The sequence below is a fragment of the Hyperoodon ampullatus genome, assembly GCF_949752795.1.
Source record: "Hyperoodon ampullatus genome assembly, chromosome: 1".
Taxonomy (NCBI): Eukaryota; Metazoa; Chordata; class Mammalia; order Artiodactyla; family Ziphiidae; genus Hyperoodon; species Hyperoodon ampullatus.
In genome coordinates, this window is record NC_136914.1 from 212,666,552 (window position 1) to 212,689,587 (window position 23,036).

General features: G+C 45.3%; 1 protein-coding gene across 1 annotated transcript in view; it reads left to right on the forward strand.

Moving 5' to 3' along the window:
* The window catches only part of HABP2 (hyaluronan binding protein 2), a gene marked incomplete at both ends in the record, with an annotated part of 35,834 nt that extends 12,909 nt beyond the window's left edge, over positions 1–22,925 (forward strand). The window contains 11 exons of the mRNA XM_079700277.1: positions 9,363–9,473; positions 10,916–11,023; positions 12,246–12,362; positions 13,116–13,235; positions 13,732–13,903; positions 15,164–15,261; positions 16,664–16,919; positions 17,554–17,696; positions 18,410–18,544; positions 19,920–20,065; positions 22,761–22,925. Coding sequence (XP_079556403.1) covers positions 9,363–9,473; positions 10,916–11,023; positions 12,246–12,362; positions 13,116–13,235; positions 13,732–13,903; positions 15,164–15,261; positions 16,664–16,919; positions 17,554–17,696; positions 18,410–18,544; positions 19,920–20,065; positions 22,761–22,925 — 1,571 coding nt within the window. The remainder of the gene's footprint in view (positions 1–9,362; positions 9,474–10,915; positions 11,024–12,245; positions 12,363–13,115; positions 13,236–13,731; positions 13,904–15,163; positions 15,262–16,663; positions 16,920–17,553; positions 17,697–18,409; positions 18,545–19,919; positions 20,066–22,760) is intronic.
* Positions 22,926–23,036: the final 111 nt, after the last annotated feature.

Here is a 23,036-nt window from a genome sequence, read left to right on the forward strand (position 1 = left end):
CTTGACAGTCAATATTCTCTGGCAGCAAAGCCCTGGATGGGCAGACAGATTTGTGCTGGCTCAAGGCAAGCGATGCTTGGACCTTGTCCTGCCCTGCATGCTCAGGGAATGTTTGTGGAATTGGATAGAGATGTACATGAGCGTGGTGTGGGGACTGGGAAAGGATCTGTGTCTTTCCCCAAAGCAAAGGAGAGTGTTGAATTCAACAACATACAATTCAATTGCTTGGAAGAATCATATTTCAGGGGGCTCCCCCAGCTGGCCAGACCAGCAGCGTACATGGAATCCAGGGAGGGTCCAAGGCCAAGAGATGGGAAGAGCTGCTCCCTCCCCAGCCTTCAGCACGAACTTCTCAGGCACCACTGAAGGGGCTGCTTTGGTCTGGGTGCCCACGAGACAGAGGTTCGGAAATGTGGGCTTGCACAGAGGAAGAAACAGGACATCTAGCACTCAAGGGACCTCACCCTCTTCAAGTGTTTGAAAAGCAGCCCCACCCCTAGTCCACGAGGCGGGCTTTGTGGGAGTTAACAGGAGTATTTACCTCAAGAAACTTTACTGCCACCTGCCAGAAAGTTGCAAAAGACATCTACAATGACTATGAGTTTATGACACCCTGGATTGTGCAGTGAACGACACAAACAAATGTATGCAGTGGCCCTACTGAACAGACATCACAGAAAAGGGAGTGGATACATTCTTTGTGTCCATAAGGCCTTCAGCTTTAATCAAATAGATTGGAAACTATAGGGTCAGATTTGATCTGCAAACAGGAAGAATTTCCTCACCATCATACTTGTCAAAAAGTCTGAATGGGCTTTTGGGCTCTTGGGGGGTAGTGAGTTCTCCATCGCTGGTGGTATTCAAGCACAGGCTGAAAAGCCACTTAGTAAGGAGTGGAAAGTGTGGGATTTAACATGCTGAGATTCTGGGCTTTATAAGAACTCTGCCCAGGGCTTCTGATAGTTTGGTTAAGTAGATGAAGGGACCCTGGAACAGGCCACCTGCATGGTCCCGAGTCCATCTTGAGGTGTTCTGTCAGCCTCTGGCTGTGGAACAGGGTGAGATGTAGTGGCTGGGTCTTTCTGCAAAGAGCAGGTTAGGTTCTAAAAACACCCCTGTTCGTGTCTGATTTAATTTCACCTGAGGGTTGTACTTTGATGGAATTTGTCAGATTCCCTGCCGGCTTTGACAACAGTGTGGCCAGGGAAACGCTGTGCTCATGTCCACGGGCAAGCTGCTACTGTAGTTGGTCTTGCTGGAGACAGTACATGGTGAGGGCCTGGCTGGAGCAGATGGGCCTGGGCCACAGTCCCCAACGGGTGGCAGAGGAGGTGACCATCAAACAACACAGACTCTGCCCATCTCCCCAAAGCAGGTGACATGACAGCCCACAGGCCTGCAGAAATGCCTCTTCAAAGCCAGCTAGATTCTGCCCAGCAACACAGGCTGAGCCCATCCATCAGCTGTCCTGATGCCTGCCAGCAAGGGTCTCTGCTGGGCTTGCCCTGTCAGCCAGAATGGAAGCATCAAATGCAGGCTGACAGGGTTGGGGTTTGGGGGAGGCCCTCGGAGGAACCGTCTGTGCCACAGTGATGGATGGTGCCAACAGGGACGGCATTCCAGGGATTTTCATTCTGTTCCACACATCTGGCAAGCTCTTTACCCCAAGCAGCTGCAAAACCCCATCCCAGGAACTCTTGAGCTTTTCCGAGAGCCCCCATGTATGGACCACGATAATCCTGGTTGAGGGACCTGGAGGATGTGACAAAAGAGATTTCCCAATGATGTTACTTCCTGGAAGCCAAAACCCATGGAGTGTCTGGAAACACAAACCCACAAGAGGCTCCAGGGCTCATAAAATAGCAAACCAGACTTGGACTTAGGTAGACCTGGGTTCTGATACCATCTCCTTCTGCCTTAGTTTTTCCTTTTCTGTAAAATGGGAATAATAATACCTATGCTATAGAGCTTTTTTAAAGTTAAATAAGGTTGTGTGTGACCACGTTTATTTTGTATAGCCACCAATATATAGAAAATACTCAGTACATAATAACCTATTATTCGGAATATTTGAGTTAACTCAGGATATTCTTTACCATTCTTCCTGATAAATTCTAAAAACAGACTCTTATAATTAGACAAATCCACAAGGGTTTCTTTTTATACCTGATATGAAATGCTTCTGACAGCTTTCCCATTCTTCCCGCAAAGCTTTCTCCTTCTCTATAGCCTAGAGAAAATCTCAAATAATCTGTATTGGAACCTGGAAAACTTTTAAAAAATCTACCAGTGGAATCAAATTTCATTTCAGGCTGCATGCAGTCCCTGTCTCCCCAGGAAAGCCCTTGGACAAATTTCTATACTCCTATTGAGCTCATCAGGCATTTTCTTCACCAAATATCTATGACCCAAATCTCAAATAGTTTTTTTCCTGAATTCCCTGTTTACTCTGCACCAGGCAGACACCATCTTCACTGGCAGAGCTATGTGCCCACTGTGTGCCAGCCAACCAGAAGGAAGGGAGGCTTGGCCATAGAGGGAAAGCTTGATCTGTCCAACACATATATTAACAGCATATAGGGCTCTGTGCTGGGCACTGTGGTGTAGAAAGAGGAATGGACATGGCCCTTTCTCTTAAGAAACCAACTGTCTAGTTGAAGGAAAGAAATCAGATAGACCAAGTTAAATACAAAATTCAAGAGACATGTCCTCTGAGATCCAGCCGTGAAACCTAAAATTCTGCAACCACCTGGGCCACTGAGGAATTCTAGTATCTAAAATTCGTATCCCACCAGCAACTCAATATTAGGCCATGTGTGTTCATTTGTTATTACTACATGATATGGTTGACTCTTGAACAATTCAAGAGTTGGGGGTCCTGACCTCCCCATGTAGTCAAAAATCCATTTTGACTCCCCCCAAGCTTACCTACTAAGAGTCTACTCTTGGCTGGAAGCCTTACTGATAACATAAACAGTCGATTAACACGATTTTGTATGTTATATGTATTATATACTGTATTCTTACAAGTAAGCCAGAGAAAAGAAAATGTTAGTAAGAAAACCATAAGGAAGAGAAAATACGTTTACAGTGCATGTACGTATGTATCTACTGAAAAAAAAATCCACATATAAGTGGACCCATGTGTGCAGTTCAAACTGTGTTGGTTGGCAATTTAGACTGGGTTCAGCTGGGCAGTTCTTCGAGCCTAGACAGGGCCAGCTGATCTTGACTGGGTTTCCTCATGTGTCTGTAGTCAGCTGGGAGATTAGCTGGGCTTTCTTACATGTTTGAGACCTTGGCTGGGGCCTAGGGCTGCCTCACGTTACATTATCCTACTTAGAAGAGCCCAAACTTGTTCACACGGCAGTCACAGGGGTCCATGAGAGAGAGAAGGAGAAGCTTGGAGCTGGCACACAATGCTTCCACTAGAAGCTATTGGCAAAGCAAGTCCCAAGGCCAGCCCAGATGCTAGGGATGGAGAAACTGACTCCATCTTTTTCTTTTTTTTCTTCTTTTTTTTTTTTTTTTTTTTTTGCAGTACGTGGGCCTCTCACTGTTGTGGCCTCTACCGTTGCGGAGCACAGGCTCCGGATGTGCAGGCTCAGCGTCCATGGCTCACAGGCCTAACCGCTCCGCGGCATGTGGGATCTTCCTGGACTAGGACATGAAGGCGTGTGTCCCCTGCATCGGCAGGCGGACTCTCAACCACTGCGCCACCAGGGAAGCCCTCTTTTTTTGAATTTTATTTATTTTTTATACAGCAGGTTCTTATTAGCTATCTATTTTATATACATCAGTGTATACATATCAATCCCAATCTCCCAATTCATCCCACCACCACCACCACTACCACCACTTTCCCCCCTTGGTGTCCATATGCTTGTTTTCTACATATGTGTCTCAACTTCTGCCCTGCAAACCAGTTCATCTGTACCATTTTTCTACGTTCCATATGTATGCGTTAATATACGATATTTGTTTTTCTCTTTCTGACTTACTTCACTCTGTATGACAGTCTCTAGATCCATCCACGTCTCTACAAATGACCCAATATTGTTCCTTTTTATGGCTGAGTAATATTCCATTGTATATATGTACCACCTCTTCTTTATCCATTTGTCTGTTGATGGGCATTTATGCTGCTACCATGACCTGGCTATTGTAAATAGTGCTGCAATGAACACTGGAGTGCATGTTTCTTTTTGAATTATGGTTTTCTCTGGGTATATGCCCAGTAGTGGGATTGATGGGTCATATGGTAATTCTATTTGTAGTTTTTTAAGGAACCTCCATACCATTCTCCATAGTGGCTGTATCAATTTACTTTCCCACCAACCGTGCAAGAGGGTTCCCTTTTCTCCACACCCTCTCCAGCATTTACTGTTTGTAGATTTTTTGATGATGGCCATTCTGACTGGCGTGAGGTTATACCTCATTGTAGTTTTGATTTGCGTTTCTCTAATGATTAGTGCTGTTGAGCATTCTTTAATGTGTTTGTTGGCAATCTGTATACCTTCTTTGGAGAAATCTTATAGGTCTTCTGCCCATTTTTGGATTGGGTTGTTTGTTTTTATAATATTGAGCTTCATGTGCCGTTTATATATTTTGGAGATTAAACCTTTGTCCGTTGATTCATTTGCAAATATTTTCTCCCATTCTGAGGGTTGTCTTTTCATCTTGTTTGTAGTTTCCTTTGCTTTGTAAAAGCTTTTACGTTTCATTAGGTCCCATTTGTTTATCTTTGTTTTTATTTCCATTACTCTAGGAGGTGGATCAAGAAAGATCTTGCTGTGATTTATGTCAAAGAGTGTTCTTCCTATGTTTTCCTGTAAGAGTTTTATAGTGTCCGGTCTTACATTTAGGTCTCTAATCCATTTTGAGTTTATTTTTATGTATGGTGTTAGGGAGTGTTCTAATTTCATTCTTTTACATGTAGCTGTCCAGTTTTCCCAGCACCACTTATTGAAGAGACTGTCTTTTCTCCATTGTATATCCTTGCCTCCTTTGTCATAGATTAGTTGACCATAGGTGTGTGGGTTTATCTCTGGGCTTTCTATCCTGTTCTGTTGATCTATATTTCTGTTTTTGTGCCAGTACCATATTATCTTGATTACTGTAGCTTTTTAGTATAGTCTGAAGTCAGGGAGTCTGACTCCTCCAGCTCCATTTTTTTCCCTCAAGATTGCTTTGGCTATTTGGGGTCTTTTGTGTCTCCATACAAATTTTAAGATTTTTTGTTCTAGGTCTGTGAAAAATGCCATTGGTAATTTGATAGGGATTGCATTGAATCTGTAGATTGCTTTGGGTAGTATAGTCATTTTCACAATATCTTCCAATCCAAGAACATGGTATATCTCTCCATCTGTTTGTATCATCTTTAATTTCATTCATCAGTGTCTTATAGTTTTCTGCATACAGGTCTTTTGTCTCCCTAGGTAGGTTTATTCCTAGGTATTTTATTCTTTTTGTTACAGTGGTAAATGGGAGTGTTTCCTTAATTTCTCTTTCAGATTTTTCATCATTAGTGTATAGGAATGCAAGAGATTTCTGTGCATTAATTTTGTATCCTGCAACTTTACCAAATTCATTGATTAGCTCTAGTAGTTTTCTGGTAGCATCTTTAGGATTCTCTATGTATAGTATCATGTCATCTGCACATAGTGACAGTTTTACTTCTTCTTTTCCAATTTGTATTCCTTTTATTTCTTTTTCTTCTCTGATTGCCGTGGCTAGAACTTCCAAAACTATGTTGAATAATAGTGGTGAGAGTGGACATCCTTGTCTTGTTCCTGATCTTAGAGGAAATGCTTTCAGTTTTTCCCCATTGAGAATGATGTTAGCTGTGGGTTTGTCATATATGGCTTTTATTATGTTGATGTAGGTTCCCTCTATGCCCATTTTCTGGAGAGTTTTTATCATAAATGGGTGTTGAATTTTGTCAAAAGCTTTTTCTGCATCTATTGAGATGATCATATGGTTTTTAGTCTTCAATTTGTTAATATGGTGTATCACATTGATTGATTTGCGTATATTGAAGAATCCTTGCATCCCTGGGATAAATCCCACTTGATCATGGTGTATGAGCCTTTTAATGTGTTGTTGGATTCTGTTTGCTAGTATTTTTTTGAGGATTTTTGCGTCTATATTAACCAGTGATATTGGTCTGTAATTTTCTTTTTTTGTAATATCTTTGTCTGGTTTTGGTATCAGGCTGATGGTGACCTCATAGAATGAGTTTGAGAGTGTTCCTTCCTCTGCAATTTTTGGGAAGAGTTTGAGAAGGACGGGTGTTAGCTCTTCTGTAAATGTTTGATAGAATTCACCTGTGAAGCCATCTGGTCCTGGACTTTTGTTTGTTGGAAGATTTTTAATCACAGTTTCAATTTCATTACTTGAGATTGGTTGGTCTGTTTGTATTTTCTATTTCTTCCTGGTTCAGTCTTGGAAGGTTATACTTTTCTAAGAATTTGTCCGTTTCTTCCAGGTTGTCCATTTTATTGGCATAGAGTTGCTTGTAGTAGCCTCTTAGCATGCTTTGTATTTCTGCGGTGTCTGTTGTAACTTCTCCTTTTTCATTTCTAATTTTATTGATTTGTGACTCCATCTTTTGGTGAGAGGAGCTGCAAAGGCACATTGCAATAAGCATGGCCACAGGGAGCGGTGAAGAACCAGGTCCCTTTTATTTCATCAGATTGGCTCATACCACACCAGAGTGCCAATGTGGAACTTGAGGCTATCAGCTAGACTTGGCCACATCCAGCTCCCCTGCCTCTTCACTACCCTTTCATCTCCTTGCTTGGCTGGCTTTCTTCCCCCATCCACCCCGGATTCGAGGCTCCTTTGACTGGAGGCCACATCCCACTCTTTTTTGTATAATTCTCCATTGTTCCCAAAGCCTTCCTGCACCTGGCATAATACTTGTCCCACTGTAGGTGCACAATACATGTTTCTTACATAGGAAATGGGATGACGTACCAATAGAATAGAAAAGACAAAATAAGGTTTAAGTTTGGAGGTAGAGAAACCCTCCCAGGTGACTCTTCTAAAAAGCATTTTCAAAACATATTGCAACCCACCCCAAATGTCAAGGATCTTGGTGCCTTCCCTTGCACAGTCTTCCAACTGGATGGCTTCTGGCAATCTGGGGCCACTGAGCCTCTGCTGCTTCTATCCTACCTCAACCAAGGGCCCTGGACCCTGGAGAATAGCAGGGACTTAATGCCTCACTTAGCAGGAATGTAACTCAAAGTCTATGTGTTTTATTCCCTCCTTAGCTTCACTGAGAGGTGAACAGACCTTGTAAATAGGGCTGGATTCAAATCAAAACCCTCCAACAGACATTTCATCCATCCTCTGTCACCTGGAAAAATCATACCATTCCATCTTTATGAAAAACCTTCCCTCATTTCCAAATATCTGCAAAAGAAATGATTCTTAATGGTCTAACCAAGATTATCCAGTCTGACCCTCGACTTGTGGGAGTGATGGGAGAAGTTACAGGAGTGATTCGAAGGCGCTTATCTATAAACACCTGTTGGAAAAACAAAAATCAATTCTCCAAAGAAAAAAGAAAGAAAGAAATGGGGCAATCATCTCATTACCAAACTCATTGTCTCTTCCAAATGTCAGTTTGAAATCTTTCATGTCAAACTCAGAAAAACATTTTTCCCCTTACTTTCTCACCCTTTCTCTGCTTTATCATGCTGGATGGAAAGAAACTTTATTTGCTCCAGGAAGACAATGGCCTTATCTTCAACCTAGATCCTCATGCCTGGAAAGGTGGCCTCCTCTGAGAGCATTTTCATAGTGGGGAAAAGCAGCTCGGGAGAAATAATGAGGAAGCAAAGGGAGTCTTGACTTGACACTGTGATAAATGAGGTGAAACTTTGGCAAGGAACCAGAGTTGGCGTATTCAAAAAGGAAATAAAAAGATAGTTCCATTTTAATGGGAAATATAAAACAGCCATTGTGCAACCGTCGATTTTTCAAAAGCCAAAGAGATAAAGACTATAAGGGAATGACTGAGAGACGAATAAGATAATGTGGTTGATAATCTGGGCTTAGGTAAAGTGCCATCCTCCGGGCCATCGCTGGCTCCGTGGGAGTGCTTTTTCAAGTCGGCTATCTGCATTTGCTTCTGCCTCATTATCATATGCATCTCTGGACAGCTTCCTTACAGCTTCAACTTGCTGACTTGCCATACTCCTGCCAGCTGGAGAGAGCAAAGTCCACCCAACTTTCTTCAAATCCCAAACTCCTCTCCATCAGCCACAGAGCTATCAGCATCTTCCAAGGCCCCAGACAACAAAGAGCTTGAGTCCAGGCTTATACACACCTGCTCTTCCTAGTGGACTGGTCTAGTGTAAGGTTTACAACCATGGGTAATGCCATATACTGCCCTTTCTTTCAGTAGGCAAGATCCGTGAACTTTCTCAAGGCTGTCCGTGGACAATTCCTAATTAGCAGGCTGGATATGCAATGGGAATGATAGGACCCCTTTCCCAAGGGTAACTGTGAATTATCTGAGGCAGTATGAGAGGCCTGCTGAAGCAGCTGAGAGAGTTCAATTTAAGGGATATATGGAGATAAACTGCCTTAGTTCATATGCTGTCATTTATTAGCTATGTGACCTTGGACAAGTTACTTAACCTCTTTTAGCCTCAGGTTTCTAAGCTTAAAGTAGAGATAATAATACATCTAGATTTTTATGAGAATGGAATGGGATGGTTCATGTAAAATGCTTAGTCCAGAGCCTGGGACATAGTAAAGACTCAGTAAATATTAACAGTTACAATGATTCTATATAAATAACTCGGGAGGAGTTTGATGCTGAAGCTGAAAGAAAAGTGACAAGTTTCTTTGACTTTATTCAGCTAAGGTGACTCATAAAGTCCCACTGAGAAATTTCATTCACAGAACCACCCAACAAGGCACTCACGTGCCACTGGATCTGACCCTGGGCAGATCTCATACAGGACCTTGGAGACTTCCTGCGCCCCAGTCATCTTCCTGCTATTTACAGGTGAGAAAACTGAGGCACGGAGGATACAAATGGCTTGTCCAAGGTCACGGTTAGTGAAAAGCCAGAACTTGTTGTCTTCTCCCCATTTCCAATCACGTGCTCTTGACCTTGCCAAATGCCAGTGCTGGCTCACTGGGTCATACCAGCCCCCTCAAGTGAAAACTCACGATGCCTGACCCCTTCTATCTGCCCCGTCAGTGTCAGGAGCTGGAAGGACACATGAACCCTCCTTCAGGACCTAGAAATCTTTGGGAAAGGGGGTTTTCAGTGAAATAAAATGGTGACTTCTTTAGGTCTGATGATTAGGGTTTCTTCTGTCTTGTTCCCACATCTGTAGATTGGACTCTCGACCACTATGAGTACAGCCAAGAGTATTATGACCAGGAAGGGAATGCCAGCAGTGCTCTTGACCATCCCGAGAACCCTGACTGGTACTACGCAGAGGACGGTAGGTACCAAAGCTGTTTGGGGGCCCTCCTGGGAGGAGAGCAGCACACCTGGAGGGGAGTTTATGTGCGACCACATGCAAGGGCTCTCTCTTCTCTTCCTCTCTGACCAGCCTCATAAAATAGGTATTAAAAAATTATTTAGACTGGCTTTTTTTCAGTTAGAATTACATACTCTGAATACTGGGGCGGTTCCTAGAGACCATGTCTCCCACTTTCAAATGACAGGTGAAGCAAGTGAGGCCAAGAGAGGAGCTGACTTAGCCAAGGTCACTCAGCAAGTTAGTGCATCATTATCCAGCTCTCCCAACACTGTGGGTTAGAGTCATGTTCAAAATCATCCCCAGAGCTTTCATGACAGGTAGTCCTAATTATGAAGAAGAGTCTGTCTTAGCATTAGGCATCAAACTGTAGCATTCACAAATTTGGCATTGTGCTGTGCTGTGTTTTTTTTTTTTTTTTTTCTCTTTTTACTCTTCAGAAGATTTGCACAGTTGTTGTGTGTGTGTGTGTGTGTGTGCATGCATTCACACATGTGTGCTTTGGCTACTTTTTTTTTTTTGTTTTTGTGGCTCCTTGAGACAGAGAGGAAAATGAGAAGCTGGGCCTAAGCAAAGCCATGTGACTAAATCAGTAGAAGTAATGGAAAGCACTTAGCCGCTGGAATAAAAGCTGTGTAACTGCGAAGTGGCCTGGAAGGCAGGGCCAAGATACGGGGCATCAGGGGAACATCAGAAGGGACCATCAAAACAAGAGCCAGGCCCAGGGATCCTAGTTCCTGAACCAAAGAACAATGTGTGTGAACAGAAGGATAAAGAATTCCCCAAGGGAAGATCCATTCAGACAACCATGAAAAGCCAAAGGCACAGATGAAATATGACAAAATCTAACTGAACAAGTAGTTGAAGAAAGATGAAGGCCACTGGGTCATTTCCTCCTCGCCGTCAATTCTTCTGTCCCCCTCTTGCCTTTGGTCTTCTTTCCTGATGTTCAGAAAGCTTGTGTTTCATTAGGGGTGGGATTTCGTTCCCCACTCCTGACCTCCACCCCTGGGCACTGGGAGTAGGGGAGGTCTTCAGGCTTGTGAAATGCCTTCGGCATCAGAGACAGACCCTGTGGCACTCCCAGCGAGCCTGGGAGGAGAGAGACACTGATGACGGGGAAGGGGAGTTACTCAACGAGAAAGGCCCCATCCAAAGCCAGGCTGAGGGAGACAGTCACGATCCCTTCTTGCCTCTCCTCTTACTAACCTGAATCCCTCCCTCTGGTCTTGTGATGGCAGTTTTCCTGGCTCTTTAAGGTCAATGCATGTTTCTCCCTTTCCCCAGTCACTGGCTAGGCAGTTCCTCTCTCATTTGGGGCAGGAGATGGAAATTCAATGAGCAGACAGGGGACTTCTTGCCTGCTGTTCATTGCAACCTTGACTTCCACCCACGTGTTTTAGATCCATGCCTGTCCAACCCCTGTGCACATGGTGGGGACTGCCTCATCAGCGGGGCCACATTCACCTGCAGCTGTCCAGCCCCTTTCTCTGGAAACAGGTGTCAGAATGGTGAGTGGACCTTCACTGGATCCAATCTTCCCTCCATGTTGAACAATTCTAGCCGGTAAAGAAGTGCTCAGTAATCCCGTGAAAAGGCTGACAATCACACTGACAATCTATTACGTTGTGCATAATAGATTCCTCAGCATGGTCACAGGCAGCATCTCACTGAGTCCTCACCCTTACATGTTAGATAGGACTAGTATGTCCATTCCACAGATGAGAACATTGAGGGTAAGAGGAGATAATAGCTGGGTTCTGACCAAGATGTGTTCTAAACTCAGGACTTGTTGTTGTTGTTGTTTAGAGTGTTTAGACCAACTTCAACAGAGAAATGTTGTTCTCATATACAAGAGCAGGAAGGCTCTCAGGGCACTTAAGGCTCAACCTTGTTAGAGAAAGGGAGCCCAGAGTGTACAGGGGACTTGCTCGTGGTCACATAGCTAATTAAGAGAAGAGCAGAAATTAAAGACCTGGTGCCTGACTCCCAGCCCCATGGTCTCTCTTCCTGCCATCCTCACTCGTGGAGACTCTGATAAAAGGTGTGTCCACTATTAGTGACCTCTTGTGGGCATAACATGAGGCTATGTGATAAGGTATTGGGAATAAAATTCTTACGGGCTCATTGCACCCCTAGAGAGAACCTGGATTCTGTTGCATCTAGCAACCATCTAAGCGGGGTGGGGGAGGAAGTGAGGGTTTTATGGTTGACTTGTTTTCTCTGTGCCCTCTTCAGTTATTCCTACCATTTTCAATCCTACAAAGTCTTTCAGTAAATTTTTCAGGATGGTTTGGGATATCAGGCACAAACATAGTTACTGGGTTTATCCCCTCAACTTCTTGGAAGAATGACAAAATTGTAAATGGAATATAAAATCAGCTATACAATGGAGAAACTCAAATTGCAGCTCTACTTTTTTGAAGGTGTAAAAATTATCAAGGTGTTTATAAAAATAGCATAATAAAGACTATGAGCCCTAGAAACTCATAAGGAACTGGGAAGCAATCATCCGTGATCCAAGGGTAAGAGAGAAGCCTTGTCTAGGTGGGTAGCATGATGTTTCAGAACCATGGACAGGGGGCACATGCTCTATCAGTCACCAACACCACCTCTCCCCACGCCCCCACACTCCCCTCCCAAACATTGCACTGTACAGGTACCTCTCAAAGTAAAATGTGTCCCAAATAATGTCCTGTACTTTGTCCCTATTTCTCTATTGATCTCCTACAGTGAAAAACAAATGCAAGAACAACTCATGTGGCCGAGGAGACTGTCTCATTACTCAGACTTCTCCTTACTACCGCTGTGCCTGTAAACACCCTTACAGGGGTGCACACTGCTCCACAGGTAAGTGCTGGAGGCCTCTTCTATGCTAAGCTCTCTCTACAGTGGCTTGTGCCTGGGATGTCAATATCCTTCTGTGTGGAAGTCCAGATACATCCAATGTTTTGGTGGCACCCAAGATGGCCCTTTTAACTAGGACTTTTTAAGATTCATTATCCCTGGAAAGTCCAGTGAGAATTGACTTGTCTGTGTCTCTTCCCAACAAAAAAAAATCATCTTGAAACTCATTTCATCTAGGAAGTAAGCCCTGGTCTTTTCCTAGAATGGGCCATGTATATTTATTCACTGCTATGAGTCAGGCATTGTCCCAGGAGATTTACATTCTCTCTCACATTGTCCCCAAAACACTACAAGAAACACTTTTACAGATGAAGAAATTGAAGTTCAGAGAGGTTAGCTAACTTGCTTATGATCACTCAGCTGTCAAGAGGTAGAGCTAAGTTTCGACCTAGCTGAGACTGGCCCCCAAATCCCTGCTCAGTCTATGCATCTTGTTTTTCCTTACTGAGCGACCCATCTACTTATATACTCTCTTTTGCTGGCCTCCATCATATTGCTTCATCCATGTTTGCTTATGTTCTTAAGGTTTATGTGTATGTTTTCTTGCATGTCAGTGGGTCTCTCTTTCCCCTTTGGTGACCCATTTTTGTGAAAGGATGGACACCAGAAAAGTGCCACCAATATCTCCTCATCAGCTCAGATGTAGCTGCAACTCCTTCTAAAGAGCCTTGCTGGACCCACTTCCTGTGTTCACAGCGGTTCCTGCATGCAGGCCAAATCCCTGCCAAAATGGCGGCACCTGCTCCCGGCATAGGCGGAGATCCAAGTTCACCTGTACCTGTCCTGAACAGTTCAAGGGGAAGCTCTGTGAAATAGGTATGGGTCTATACCACCACTTCATCAGAAACTCAGGGACACATGTGAGGCCTCTGGAATCCTTTATCTGTTTGCATTTTGTTGCCAGAACAGGGTTCAAGTCAATTCCCAAGCTCTGCTATTGCCTCAGCCTTCCAACCTAAGGGCGTAGGGTATGTCTGGCTCCATGTAGAGGAAGTAATAAACTGGGATATAGTGCAGGCAAGTCAAACACTCCTGGGTATCCTTGGGCCTCAACCTATCTACCACTGGTTCTTGTTTGAGCCAAAATTAAAGAACTCAGCTCTCACCCCCACCCCCATGATATTCCATGTTTTTAAGCTGGGTTGAATGTGGAGCATTCAAACCACCTTATTTCTGGGAACTCGTAGTGAAACCTCAGGATGACCAGTATTCAGGCCCAATCCTCTCACCACCTGATATACCTGCCAAGTCCTTTCCAGGCATGGCACACCAGTTGGTCTCAGTTCTCACATTCCCAACTGCTCTCTCTAAGGTTCTGATGACTGCTATGTTGGTGATGGCTACTCTTACCGAGGGAAAGTGAGTAAGACAGTCAACGAGCACTCATGCCTTTACTGGAACTCCCACCTCCTCTTGAAGGAGAATTACAACATGTTTATGGAGGATGCTGAGGCCCATGGGATTGGGGAGCACAACTTCTGCAGGTAAAACTTACCATCCTCCCTATGCTCCATCTTGGCCACTTGTCAATGTAAGGATTTGTTTGTCCCTTCCCCCTGCTCCTAGTTTTCCTGGGCCAGCTTCGAAATTTTGGAACGGAACACTGAAACTCACCAGCTTTCTTTCTAAGAAGATTTTCCAACTCAGGATATGTTAGGTTATGCTGCTGTAATGAACAACCCCCAAATCCCAGTGGCTTGAATACATAAATGTTAATTTCTCATTAATGCTTCGTGTGTCATGTAGGTTGGGTGTGGAGGTAGGGGGTATTCTTAGCTTCACTTAGTTACTCCAATACACAGAAAGGGCAAGGAGAGACTGGAACATGAAGCATGAGAGTTTTACTACCTCAGCCTAGAAGCGACACATCATCTTAGCACTCATATTTCATTGGCCAGAAACAGTCATATAGTCCCATATAACTTCAAGGGATAAATGGAACTTCAAAGGGATAAATGGAAAATGGAATGTTTGGTTAGCATGACGGTCTCTGACACACGGATGTGCGGGTTTTTCCAAATAAGAATAATGCCATTTCTATCCCTGGTGATGACTAGTTACCTTCTTCCCCGTCTTCCTGACCATCCTGTTGGCTTCCTCCCACAGCTCATTGTCTAAACAAGGCCAAGGACATGCATGGTCTGCATATAGAAACAGAGGTTTTTTGTATGGCTTTAAACTGGTTCCATTAAGCAAGAGGATTTCCCTAGCACAAGACACAAGTTTCCTTCTACTTTCACTTACCATGAGCTGTTCCCTCCATGGGACTGTCTTCGGGGTGACCCCCAGCAGCCGCTCTCAGAGAATTCCCATGCACAGAATTTGAAGGTTCGGGCAGAGGAGCCCTACTCTCACCATGTTTCTGTAGTTATTTCACTTTCCTGACAAAGAAGGATCTTCAACAGGGATCTCATTTATTTTCCTACAAACAATGTAATATGTCCCGTGGATCTGGCACAAAGCTCGTGAACTACTTCCTGGTTATTGAGATTCTCCTCTGGAAGTTAAGATTTGGCCCCCAAACTATAACCACCCTTATATGTCAAGGTTTGCTAACCTGTTGGAGGAATGGAATGGAATGTGGTCCCAGGGGGATGCAAGGGCTTGGTGCTGTCTTACTCAAAGGACTTTTAATGAGGTCCAGCGAGTTCACCAAGCCTTGACTCTGGCTTAGTTTGTTTGTTTCAGTTTTTATTTTTATTTATTTTTTGTTTTTTTATTCTTAGTTTGTTTTTTTATTTTAGAAACCCAGATGGAGACAAAAAGCCCTGGTGTTTCTTTAAAGTAAACAATGCAAAGGTGAAATGGGAGTACTGTGATGTCCCTGCCTGCTCAGCCCTAGGTAAGTCTGTGGCTGTCTGGAGGGCTGGGTAGTGGGGAGGTTGCAGAGCCATAGACAGATGTTCCTGGAACTCCCTCTCTGTCCTACCCCTGTCCTTCCACAACACCTGCTTTACCATGTGCCATCCCAGTGGCAACCCAACTGCCCAATCCTCCCTCTCGGGAGGCCGAGCAGACTTGGATACCTTTGTAAACTCAGGCTTCCTGACTCCCAATCAGTGCACTCAGCAAATATTGATCGATTGCTTGCTGGATGCCAGGCGCTATGCCAGGCCTTCAGTGTACAGTGGTGATCAAACAGTGGCTGGGTCTCCACAGCCTCTCAGGATACAGCATGGACTGAATTCCAGCCTCACAGTCTTCCTGCCTCGCTGCCTTAGCCCACCTCTCTACCCACGTCTGAAGCAATGCACCCTCCCTCTGCTCAATGGAATTACTTCCCTGGACAGTTTCATTTCTGTGCCTTTCCTCTTATGGTCACCTCTGTCTGTAATACTCTGTCCCATACCCGTTCTTGTTCATATCCAATCATTCTTTGAGAATCAACCCAAGTAACCACTCCTCCAGGAAGTCCTCCAAGATTTACCAAGTGAAGTATTATCTCTCCCTTCTTACAAACTGCATGGAATAGATTGGGCACCATCCATGCAACACTTGTTGCTCTCTCCTTTGCATGACAGTTATGTGTGCAAATGTCTTCTCTCCCCCACTCTACTTCATCTGAATATCTTCCCCTAGGTACCAAAAAAGCCTCCAAAATACATGTGTGCATTAACAAATAGTTAAATACATACCCAGAGATGGATTTATATATTTATACACACATTTTTTATTGAAGTATATTTGCTGTACAATATTATGTAAGTTATAGGTGTACACTACAGTGATTCACAATTTTTAAAGGTTGTACTACATTTATAGTTATAAAATATTGGCTATATTCCCCCCATTGTACAATATATCCTTGTAGCTTATTTTATACCTAATAGTTCATACCTCTCAATCCCTACCCGTCTTGCCCCTCCCTCCTTCTGTCTCCCCACTGCTAACCACTAATTTGTTCTCTATATCTGTCTCTGCTTCTTTTTTTGGTCATATTCACTAATCTGTTGTATTTTTTAGATTCCACGTATAAGTGATAAACATTTTTATGTGCCTGTATACATGTCAAAATAAGAAGGAAAAAGCAACATCTTCGTCATTAATTCTATAGACTCGCTTTGTATTAATCAATGTGTTCAACAAATGCTAACTGCACACGTGCCTATCCTATATGCACCAGTATAGTCTCTTCGCTCTGGACACTAGTTAAGCTTCTGGATGCAGAGCCATGCCTCTGACAAGGTCCTTCTGAGGGTCTGGAGGGAGGGTGAGAAGTGATTTATTTTTCATGTGCTTCACAGATGTTGCCAACCCAGAGGGAAGCGTCACAGAGCCCCTGACCAAACTTCCCGAGTTTGACTCCTGCGGGAAGACTGAGATAGCAGAGAGGAAGGTCAAGAGGATCTACGGCGGCTTTAAGAGCACAGCGGGCAAGCACCCATGGCAGGCGTCCCTGCAGACCTCGCTGCGACTGACCATCTCCATGCCCCAGGGCCATTTCTGTGGGGGGACACTGATCCGCCCCTGCTGGGTGCTGACTGCCGCCCACTGCACCGAGTAGGTGCCTGCTGGGAGCAGAGGTTAGGGTGGCTGCAGTCTCCAGGGCTGTTCTTCTCTCCCCATCTGAGCAGCATCTTGGCAACTCTGGCAGGACCTGGGGCTCGGATCTTGCTCCAAGGGCAAAAGGATGTTTCCTTACAACCAGATAGAAGAGAGCTCCCATGTGTAGAATGCTCACCATGTGCATTACGTGTGTTTTGACATGCAAGCCTCAAAACTAGCTACTTAAAGACAAGCAGGAGGGCCTCCCTGGTGGCGCAGTGGTTGAGAGTCCGCCTGCCGATGCAGGGGACACGGGTTCGTGCCCCGGTCCGGGAAGATCCCACATGCCGCGGAGCGGCTGGGCCCCTGAGCCATGGCCGCTGAGCCTGCGCGTCCGGAGCCTGTGCTCCACAGCGGGAGAGGCCACAACAGTGAGAGGCCCGCGTACCGCAAAAAAAAAAAAAAAAAAAAAAAAAGACAAGCAGGAGAGTTCTTTAGCAAGACCATGATTACAGAGGAGGTTGCTGAGGGGCGAGAAGGTCAGGTCATCTGTCAAAGGTCACACAGCTGACCAGGAACAGAGCCAGGGTGTGGCTCCAGTGTCTCAAATTCCAGGGCTAGTTCCTGATCATCTTACTTTCCCTTGTAGCTTAAAAGCCAAATATCTAAAAGTGGTGCTAGGGGACCAGGACCTGAAGAAGACAGAATTCCACGAGCAGAGCTTTGGGGTGGAGAAGATATTCAAGTACAGCCACTATGAGGAAAGAGACGACATTCCCTACAACGACATTGGCAAGTCTCTTCTATCGGGGCTCTCCCATGGGTCTTGTCCTGGGTGGATTTCTCTACTGATGGGAAGCTGAGGTTTGGTTCTAGAAGGTGCTCTTGCCTTCTTGGTCCCTCATAGACCCTGTAAGGTAGAGCATTTATTCCAGAGTTTTTTAGTTCTTAAAGGTCTGTGTTAGTGTTGCAGATAAATGTGCACAAGTTCTTAAATTGAGGGGAAGAGATGCTAAGAACATTGCATTGGGGAGAGAGCTCAGCCTTGAATTAACAGCTGGCTCACCTCTCTAAGCTTCAATTCCCTCTTCTGTAAAATGGGGACACTGACGTACAGTCTCCACTTCCTATGTGCTAAGTGACGTGATGTTCATGTATTCCCCATGCACACCTGGCACCTGGTAGGCAATGAGGTACTTAATCTGCCTGCTGCTTAGTTCTGTCCCCTATTTCTCCATTCACAGACCTCTCACTCTTTCTGCTTCCTCAATATAATTTTCCCCCCTTAAAGCCTGTTTTTAAAAAAAGGATTAGAAGTAATTTAAAACTCAGCCGGAAGTGTTATTATTCCTCTGAATTGAAAGTTAAAAGAATGAAATGACCAAGGGAGAGTTCTTTTAGGTATTGGGAATGGGGCTTTGCTAGGTCCACCTTCTAATCAAGTTGAAGCTGATGCTTCTTTGACAGAGAGGATATCACTGCCCATTTCCCCTTTCTCTACCTAGCTTTGCTCAAGCTAAAGCCAGTGGATGGTCACTGTGCTCTGGAATCCAAATATGTGAAAGCTGTATGTTTGCCTGATGGTCCCTTTCCCCCTGGGACTGAGTGTCACATCTCCGGCTGGGGCGTTACAGAAACAGGTGAGTCTGGCCATGCATTCTCCTGAGGCCCAGGTGAGTTACATCCACCAGACAAGAAAGGGTTACACTCAACTGCCCTCCTGAACTGGATATCAGTGTTATATTCAAAATGTATAAACAAAAGAAAGAGATTGCCCCATCTCTCAAGCTCCAGTTAAATCTCATCACCTTCAAGGAGTCTTCTCTGATCTCCATATCTGTCCTTGGCCCCAACCCTTAGATCTTTGACTTTCACCAAGCACTGATCCTGTATCCATGGAGAACTTTTTTCCTTTCCTAGGTACATTGGAAAGAGGATAAATTAGAAAGAAGATGGATTTTGGAGTCAGACAGACTTGTATTAGGTTCTTGGTTTTGTCACTTGACTTGGACAGCTGAGTTTCAGTTTCCCAATAACATCCTAGGTTTGGAATCATGATAACAAGAGATGATAGAATTCTCCAGAGATATTCATTAAGTCAGCCCCTGGAGGGCAGGGGTCAGGTTTCATTCACCTTTGACTCTACTACAGTGCTTTGGTCAAGGCTCTCTACATAGTAGCATTCTATAAATTTTTGTTAAATCAAGCTATTGATTTATCTCTAGGATTTGGTCTGATCTTAAAAAGTAACCAAAGGGCTACTTTCCTTATAGTACTGACAAGATTACACCCTTTCACATATGAAATTCAGAAGTGTATATCAAGTCTCTCTCAAATACTCAAAATAGATTTCTCTTCCCCTAAATCTTGTTCTTAATAATGGAAAGCAAGAATCACTTTAAATAGGCCCATATTCATGAAGAAAGTGAAATGTAATATACAAATTTGTCAGAAGGCTTCTGGGAAAGAAGATTTCTGATAGGTAATTAGATTTAGGGTTAACCAGGAAACCTTTTTGTAGCTCACTTCATTGGAGTCCCTCTAAACCTTTCAGCATCATCGTGCTGACGAGAGCAGATTGAGCAGAACAGAGGTTCTTTAGGCAAGGAAATGTCTGCTCTGGGAAGCAGGTACTCTAGGTGATCAACCAGGGCACTTCATGCGTCATGAAGGCTCTACTACATGCAGCCCTCTGCCAGGCATGGGAAATTAAAAGTAGGTTTAAGACCTCGTCCCTGCTTGCCCAACTTCACCGTCTAGCTGGGGAGACAGAGGAGGGCAGAAATGATTCTGCTCCATGGGATAAGCACAGCATTGAAGGTCTGTAGAACCATCGTGAAGGCTGAAAGCAAAGAGTCCCCAGCCCTGAAAGATGAGGCTACTCTGCCCATCTCCTGTAAACACCCTTCCTGCCGAGCTCAGGTCCGGTGGCCCTCTTCTAACTGCTGCTGGCTTCTGGTGCGGCAGTTTCCAGCCTGGTCTCTACAGTGGCAACCTCCTTTCTCCGCCCCTCAGGAGAAGGGTCCCACCAGCTCCTGGACGCCAAAGTCAAGCTCATCAGCAACGCTGTGTGCAACTCCCGCCAGCTATACGACTACATGATTGATGACAGTATGATTTGTGCAGGAAACCTCCAGAAGCCTGGGCAAGACACCTGCCAGGTCAGAGACTCCAAATGGTACTTGAAGAAGGAGGGGCTGGCAGGACCTTACACCGGGCACAGAGGGCCCTTAGAACCCTGGGCTGGGAGGCGGGTTCAGAGACCCACCTGCCATTAAGCTAAAGGGGACATGTCTGTCCTCTGGCAAATCTGAATCCACATCAAACCAGGACGACTCAGCGTAATAACCATAGCAGTCACTTTGCCCACATTGTCCGACTTAATTCTCACAACTGTCTGGTGAAGGGGATGTCATTATCACCGTTGTACAGATGCTTAGAGAAATCATCTTGGCCTATAGCACCTGGGCGGCAAGTAGCAGAGCAGGAGTTTGCTCCACTGTGTTTAAATGGCCTCAGCACTGGGCAGCTTGTCTGCAAATCCCAATAAGCAGGGAAGAGTCCCAAAGACCAGTGCTTGGAAGGAGAGAGATGAGACGCCAGAGAATTCACAATAATATTGACTAACCATTAGGATTCAAATGTGTGTGTGTGTGTGTGTGTGTGAAGGGGGAGGGCGATTTAACCCTCATAAACTAATTGGCTGAGTGGCTTCTCTGTGGCCAGAGCCAATTTAGAACCTGCCTGACACCTGCCCCCATATAGGACTTTGGGGGACCAGCATGGGCACATTCACATCTGAGCTCCTCCCTACAAAGGCACCCAACAATGATCTCCCAGCCTTTTGGGAGCCCCTCTTGGGATGGGAAATCACGGTCACTCTCGCCAGGGTTTGTGGCTGTACTGTGACCCTCTGCCCCTTCCCAAGGAGCCACAGATATCCACCTACTCAAAGGAGGTGTGTGGGCAGATGGGATTGATTTTCCCTAAGTCCCCAGAAGACGAATAGGAAAACAGATTGTTCGGGGCTTTCCTGGTGGTGCAGTGGTTGAGAGTCCACCTGCCAATGCAGGACACACGGGTTCGAGCCCTGGTCTGGGAAGATCCCACATGCCACGCAGCAGCTGGCCCCCTGAGCCACAATTACTGAGCCTGCGTGTCTGGAGCCTGTGCTCCGCAACAAGAGAGGCCGCGATAGTGAGAGGCCTGTGCACCGCGATGAGGAGTGGCCCCCACTTGCCACAACTAGAGAAAGCCCTCGCACAGAAACGAAGACCCAACACAGCCATAAATAAATAAATAAAAAATAAAAAAAAAAAAAGAGCCGGTGACACGTACGTGCGCCGAGACAGCGCAAATTGGAGAAAAAAAAAAAAAACAAACCTCAATAGGTTACCAGAGTAATTCAAGGTAAACTACAAATAAAGGATAATTGAGACGGCACCCAATTAAAAAAAAAAAAGAAAACAGATTGTTCAATTCCCTAGATATTTCAAAGGCTTCCCTTGTAGGCTTTAAAAGCAGATGGTCATGGGTTTGAAACCTGCTTCTATCCTTTACTTTGTGACCTTTATCAATCACTGAATGGCTTAGTCCGCTCGGGCCTCTATAACAAATTACCTTAGACTTGGTGGCTGGTTTAAACAACAGACATTTATGTCTCACAGTCCTGGAGGCTGGAAGTCTGAAATCAGGTGCCGGCATGGGCGGGTTCTGGTGAGGACCCTCTTCCAGGTTGCAGACTGCCAACTTCTCATTGTGTCCTCACATGGTGGAGAGAGAAAGCTAGTTCTCTAGGGTCTCCTCTATAAGGGCACTAATACCATGCATGAAGCCTCCACCCTCATGACCTATCACTTCCCCAAAGCCCCACCTCCTAATAACACCCTAGTGAGGATTAGGCTTCAGCATTTGAATTTGGGGGCAGGGGGACATAAACATTCAACCCACTGCACCGAAATAATTCTCCAACCTCAGGTGTTTGATCTATAAAACGGAAATAGTGTATCCATAAAATCAGCAGATTGTGGCTAAGATTGAAAGAGACAATTCATTAAAAATCCTACCAGTCGTGATGCGTAAGCAGCAGTGTGTGTGTGTGTGTGTGTGTGTGTGTGTGTGTGTGTGAGAGAGAGAGAGAGAGAGAGAGAGAGAGAAAGAGAGAGAGAGAGAGACACGTCCTCATTCCTCTCCTCCTCACCATCATCATCCCCTCCACCTTAACTGGGGGTTTAATATGAACCAGGCACTGTTCTAAGTGCTTTACAAACATTAGTCCTCACAAGATCCTCAGGGTGGGGCAGGGGTTCTGTTGCTATCCACGGTTTACAGTGTGAGAAACCGAGGCCCCGTTGGCCAGCAGGTAAGCCTGGTTTGGAGCCCAGCAGATCTAACTCCAGGGACCATGTTAAACATCAAGGCCGTGCTGCCTCTGAGCCCCATCCTCCTTGCCATGTGTGTGCCCCTGTGGGCCCTGGAAGGGCTCTATCCAAACAGGGCACCTCTCAGCCTCCGCCAGATCCCTGCCGGAATGAGAAGTTGAGGGCCCCTTGTAATACCTGTATCACTAAGAGTCATGGCGGGTCAGGAAGTAGGGCTGGGCCTGGCACCGGGCCCCGGCGCCGTGGCTTCTCTGACTCAGGAAGCCCTCACTGACTCAGGACGTAGGTTGGTATTTGTTTCTCTCCCTTCAGAGCACTGCGTCACATGAGGCATTGGAAGAGTCTTGTTGCTACTTTCCCCAGGGCCGGCCAGCAGTCTCACCCCTCCCCGCCCTGGTATCCCCTCACGGAGGGTGGGGCTGTCTCTGAATGTATTCCTATTCACAAGGCTGACTCCTGAGTCTTTTTCCCGTAGGGTGACTCTGGAGGCCCTCTGACCTGTGAGAAGAACGGTACCTACTACATCTATGGGATCGTGAGCTGGGGCCTGGAGTGTGGGAAGAAGCCAGGAGTCTACACCCAAGTGACCAAATTCCTGACTTGGATCAAAGCCACCATGGAAAGGGAGGCTAGCTTTTGAGGTGTCTTCCAAAGCTCACAGCCCATCCTCCTTAACACCCAGCCAAGGCGAGGCCTCACGGGCAGCCGTGGACAGCCCCTGACGCCTCCAAGTGTCCAGGCTCTAAGCAGA